The sequence below is a fragment of the Lepidothrix coronata genome, unplaced genomic scaffold, assembly GCF_001604755.1.
Source record: "Lepidothrix coronata isolate B3197 unplaced genomic scaffold, Lepidothrix_coronata-1.0 Scaffold85, whole genome shotgun sequence".
NCBI lineage: Eukaryota > Metazoa > Chordata > Aves > Passeriformes > Pipridae > Lepidothrix > Lepidothrix coronata.
In genome coordinates, this window is record NW_016690265.1 from 3,607,877 (window position 1) to 3,613,876 (window position 6,000).

Sequence of the window (6,000 nt, forward strand, 5' to 3'; positions counted from 1 at the left end):
ACTTCAAGGATGAGCCTTGTTAATTCCTGAATGCATTTGGCTGTGTTTGAATGAGCTTAGTTTACCAGAAGATCGAGGTTGCCTGATCCTTGGTCCTTATACTCTGAAGATCTTTGTGCCATTTCCAATATTAATATTGCTTATTGCCAGATCACTTCTAATTGTTTTTCCTAAAGATATGGGTTATGGAGGTCTGCTCAGGTTTGTACATAGCTAAAAAAGTGCAAACAAGCAGGAAACAGCTGTTAGGTGTTGAAAGCCATAAATTCCAGAATCTGATTGTACTGGAGACCCATTTGCCATGAGGTAGTAAGAAAGGAAGAAGTAAGAAAGGAAGAATGCTTGTTATGGTTTTGTGGAGGTAATACATTTTGATAGATTACTCTTTGTATTCAACTCCTGCTTGATTAATTATTCACACACATCCCTGAACAAGTCCCATTGGATGAGTGTAAGCAATCAATCAAGGAACTTTTAATTGAACAGTGAATTAAATTGATATTAGATAGGCAGACAACAAATGCATTTGACACTTGCCTAATATCTTGCCTGATTGTATCTGGAGGTTTTGCTTTCTTCCCCCTTGTGTCCAATACACACTGTTCTTTCTGCTCAGTCTCCTACATGAGGTGGAACATTTTCTTTCCCTTGGTTGGCTTCCTTTGAACCTTGCCTCTCTGTTTTAGAACATAGCATGGAAATAGCTTCGTGAGTTTCTACTTGGAACATGATGCCTGTGCCAAAGCTCTTTCCTACTTTGTTCATGTGGCCAGGGGAATGCCAATGCCAACCTTTTGGAGGCTCCCTGACATAGATACTAGAAGTCCAAGAGTATCAGCAGATTGTATTAGAGGTCCTTGATTTTCTAGGCTCCTCTTTCCTCCAGATCTTGAAATTTGCCTTCAGAGTCTAGGCTTGGCAAGGAGGGAGGTGCTTCTTTGGCAGGGGCTGTGGATACTGTCACGAGCTCTCCTTCAGGAGCTATTCTGCAAGAGGAGAGGATTGTAAGTGCCAAGTCCTTACTATAACCTTGTGAGTGACCACAGAACCCTCTCACTGACAGTCACTATGGCTGGAAAGAAAAGGAGATCAGGACCACCACCAAAGCCAGGGATTCCTGAAATAAGTATTTCTTTTCAATGAAGGCTGTTTTAATTACTAAGTTGTGTTTGTTAATGGTAAACAAATAGAGAGAGTACTTCAGAGACCTTGATAAGAATCCTTGTTCTTTTGGGGGCACTTCTCTGTGCTGAAAGACGATTTTGATCTAGCACTCATCAGTGGATACTTTCTTAGTTATTAACAGACTGAAGATACTGCTGACACAGTTCCCCAGGTAGCTGCCATCGCCACCAGACATTTTGCTACTCTTTTCTCTCTGGGTCTGTGCAGGACAGTTACTGTCTTGGATGTACGGTATTACATCTTACAGGTTTTGGATGGATCACATTTAACTGAAAAACAGGTAAAATCCTTTGCAGACTCTAGGAAAGAATGATTTAAAGTTTGGTTTTTTTTCTCTTGAAAATAAGACTTATTTTAATTTTTTCAATCTAACTCACTCCATCTTTATTTTTCATGGGGTCTTTTGTTGGTCTCAATTGAAATTAAAAACCAAACAGCAGCCACGAATGCCAAGAAAGCCACACAATACTCAGTGCATCTCAGTACCATTGACAAGCCTCAGATTTTCTCTCTCATTCTTTATTAAGGACCATTCTTACCAGGGCTTACTTTGACAACACACAAGCCCTCTTGTGGCTCTAGGAGTGAGTTCCTACTTATTTCAAGACGAGGTCTTGCCATAGCTACTTCGTATTACTGTGTTAGGGAAGAGGATAGAGGTTCATCAGGTTTTCAACATTTAAATCCTCTGTGAAGACAAAAGGTGACTTTGGCTAAAATAATATCATCATTTCAGAAAGGTTCTTGCTCTGCATACCAGAACTTGTGCACTCTTTGTGAACGTGAGTTCAGTGATGGGAACCTTGGAATAACAGATTCAGTGTTTTCCCTAGACACCTGCCTGACCTCTTTGAGAACTACATGTGAAATAATTCTGTCCCTTAGAGTTAATGAGGAGAAACAGAATTTGGTGTCAGCCAAGACCTATTCTCACAAAATTGGCTGTGATAATTTTGGTCATCAGCAGCAAGCTTGACTCACAGTTTGAGCAGAGCAGCATATATTTATTTTATGCACATTTTTTTGATGCCCCAAATCAAATATGCTATATAGAACCTGCAAAGGTGATTTTATTTTTCATACCTTCCAAAGTTTTGTTTAGCATAAAGATGATAGCTTCTCCTTTCCCTTAGCATCGCCCTACCAGTATAATGTTGATGAAGTCCTTTGAGTTGTACAAGTAACTTCAAAGTCTTGGATAGTCTGAAAGCCAGTGGTTTTTTTTCACCCTTTTAGCGTACATTTATGAAGGAAGATTGTTGCTCGTTCTTGCCTGTGCAGAGAGGGGCAGCACATTCAAATGACTAAACAGTACTCAAAACAGTTTCCCTCAAGACCAATTCTAATTTTTTTTTCCTCTAAGAATTTAATAGCATTTAATTTAATTACTTGTTTCTTTCCATAGACCTCACCCTTTCTGGGTCATTGCACTCTTAAATGTCAAGGGGCTTGTGTCTTTTTCTTATATTTGCGTTAAGTCTTTCAGGTGCTTAGGATTGTTTATTTCTCTCGCTGAGAGATCTGAGTGTTATAGTCACTGTTGCACAAAGCCTGTCAAGTAGGATAAGAACATGAATTGAAAGTATGATACAAATCTGCCACAGCTGAGTGACCTCCCCTCCACTACCGTTCTTCACATTAATAAAAACATATTCCTCAAGAGTTCAAGTTATCCTTATTCAAGGATGTCTTAAAATCTGCAAGATGTTGACATGGCATACTAGTCACAACTGTGCCATCTCATTATTGCATTTCACCTAGAAAAGGTACTGCATTTGGCAGAACACAACTGAGGTTGCTGTTTGTGTTCAGGAACTTCAAGACACATCATCAGATAACTTTGATGTTGGGGACTCCAGTCTGGAGTTACAAAAAGCCTGAATGAAGACATGGACTAGCACTTGAAGTTAGAAAAGAAGTTATCCACCTCTAACTGGAGGTTTCTCAGATGTGTACAATACTTACACATATTCCTTCTGCTTGCCTTTCTTCCTCCTTCATGTTTTAGCATGACTCTTTCTTAGATTACAGGTTAAGAGCAACAGATCTCTTTGTGTGTTCTCACTTGTATGCAGTGTGGGCTGGTTTTCAATCCATGTGTTGTTCAGTCACCCTAAGTTAGGACAGCCATGTGAACTATACACCTTGAAAGCATTGTCTTTATTGCACATTTATTTCTCTTCCGAAACAGAAACTCAGAATGATACAGCATAGATGAGATTCTTAAAATATTCCCCAAATTCCACATGGCAGTTTACATATTTCAGATGAGGATGTACAGTTTGATACACGCCTGTCTAACTTCCATAACCTGAGAGAGAGTTATTCTGCCACAGAAACGTCAACGTGACTGGGTACATAGACAGACTTGAATTCAACCATCAGGTGTTTTGCACCCTCAACTTCCTCAGCTGCTCCTCGTAAGACTTGTGCTCCAGGCCCATCCCCAGCTCTATTGACCTTCTCTGGACATGCTCCAGCACCTCAATGTCTTTCTTGTCATGAGGGGCCAAAAAATGATCCCAGAATTTGAGGTGCCTCAGCAGTGCCGAGTACAGGGGGACAATCACTGCCCTGGTCTTTCTGGCCACAATATTGCTGATCCAAGCCAGGATGCCATTGGCCTTGGCCACCTGGGCACACTGCCAGCTCATGTTCAGCTGGCTGTCAACCAGCACCCCTAGGTCTTTTTCCACCTTTTCCAACTTTTATGTTGTATATAATGTTTTGTGATGAAATATAAAAAAAGAGTGGTCAGTGCAACTGCTGTATCTTGGTGCAAGGGCGAATTCCAAGACTAATATCCTGTAGTGGGACCAGCCTTACTGATGCAATGCTTTAAAAAACAAGCTGTAAGTTACCACCACACGTAACTGTGTAGCACTTTTTCTCAACTGGATGGTTATTGCAGCTTTAAAATTGGAGTTTCAATGGCCACATAAGTCAAATGTCTCTCCCAATACTGTGTATAAATTCAGTGTGTAAGAAATGTCAAGATTAAAAAAAGAAAAAAAAGCCTGGTATTCCACAGGGAAAGTTCTTATTAAAAACAATGAGATGTAAAAACTTTTTCTTTTTATAATCTGTAACACCATGCAATAATACTTACATTTTGGCATGAACTTGAGAGGGAATTTATTGGAGAATGTGGGAGTTTAAAAATACAACTAGGTTGTAGCTTGGCCAAGAATGTGCTATAGAATTTTAGGTTCTAACTTTTTTCTTTTTAATATAAATATGAGTTTAATTGTTAACAAATATTCACATTTCAGAGCTGAAGAAAGACCAGTTAAGAAAAGAAAAATGCAAAACTGCAGCTTCCAAAAGAAGAAGCTAAAATTAATGGAAGCTATGTTGGAAGAACAGAAGAAGTTGAGTAGAGCTATGGAAGAAACCTGCAGAGAAGTGCGCAGGATCCTGGATCAGCAAAACATCATTCAAGTTCAAAGCTTACAGTTACAGGAGAGAATGATGAATCTACTGGAGAAAATGATCTCCAAATCTAATGTGTAGTTTCCTTTGTGAATGCCTCTGAGATTACTATTGCTACTATAGATAACCCTTTATTGCACACCATATGTGTGTCTGTTGCTCTATTCCCAGGTTTTCCATGGAAATTAAAACCCTAGTGTAATCTTAGTTAAGCAAAAGAAGAGATAATGCAGGGCGAGAGCTATCCAGTATGATAAAATTAGTGCAATATATGCCTAAGTTGAATTATTTTTATACAGAAAGGTTAAGGGATGAATAGCTCGGGGAACTGAAGTACTGTTTATGCCTAGGTCAGGTATTGTTTTGCAAACAGTGGTGTTGTATATTGCTTCACATCAAGGACTACAGCTTGATCTGTTTTAGGAGAATGAAACAGTGCATTTCTAAACATGGTAATTGCACCTTGACTTTGCTGATGATTAAACCCTGTTTTGAAACATATGCCTGATTGTATAAGTGACCTATGGTTTTTGTGAAGAGCTAGTTGGGACCATGAGGTACATCCTTTTAAACTTCATGCCTGATATGAATAGTACTCTAAAGTATTAGGGTAAAAATAATCTATTCAAATACATTTTTTGATATAAAAAGAAACCCCCCCAACCACCTTACTATATACTGAATACTAAAATGTATAGGAGATACTTGAAGTTGCTTTTGATATTAAACGTTTAATTTTTTTCATTATTAACTGGAATCTGTTGACTTAAACAACCAGCAATGAAAACTCGCATTTATTCTCTATCACGAAAGAAAAAATATTGTACTGTGTGTATATACATATATAATGTCTATCAAATGAAATAATAAAAAAAAGAAGACTCTTACTTATTATTGCTGTGCAGATAGTTTGCTTTGGGACAGCAGAAAATACTGGGAACGATAACCATGGTCAGAGGTTTACAATTATTAATTGCAGTGTAAAGATCTCCTATGCTGATGCCCAAAATACAGAGATGGAAGTCAAGAAGAACATTCAGCTCCTCAACAGCAGTATTTGCTGCTGGCACGGCTCCTGTGTGTGTTTAGATGTTTGAAGGGGGGTCTGTAAGGCAGATCGACATGGATGCACCACACGAGGGAGCCGAAGGCATAAAGGACTGTGTCTTGGGAGTTAAGATGAAGCACCAGCAGGTGTTTGGCTCTTCAGTGAAACAAGACATTTAAATACCCCTAACCTTAAATTCAAAAATTCACTGGCTGAATTTCCTATATACCATTTCTTATTGTGTTCTCCTTGAAAAACATGTTTCTGCTGCATTTATTTTTTAGGCAAGAGTGAAGGTTGGATTCAGGTATAGAAACTACAGAATTAGTACTAGG

At 38.8% G+C, this 6,000-nt stretch overlaps 1 protein-coding gene across 4 annotated transcripts in view; it reads left to right on the forward strand.

Annotated features, from left to right (window-relative positions):
- Positions 1 to 5,498, forward strand: part of MSANTD1 (Myb/SANT DNA binding domain containing 1) — a 44,534-nt gene extending 39,036 nt beyond the window's left edge. For all 4 annotated transcript variants that reach the window (XM_017820682.1, XM_017820685.1, XM_017820683.1 and 1 more), the window contains exon 4: positions 4,458 to 5,498. In XM_017820682.1, coding sequence (XP_017676171.1) covers positions 4,458 to 4,698 — 241 coding nt within the window. In that variant the 3' untranslated portion in view covers positions 4,699 to 5,498. The remainder of the gene's footprint in view (positions 1 to 4,457) is intronic.
- Positions 5,499 to 6,000: the final 502 nt, after the last annotated feature.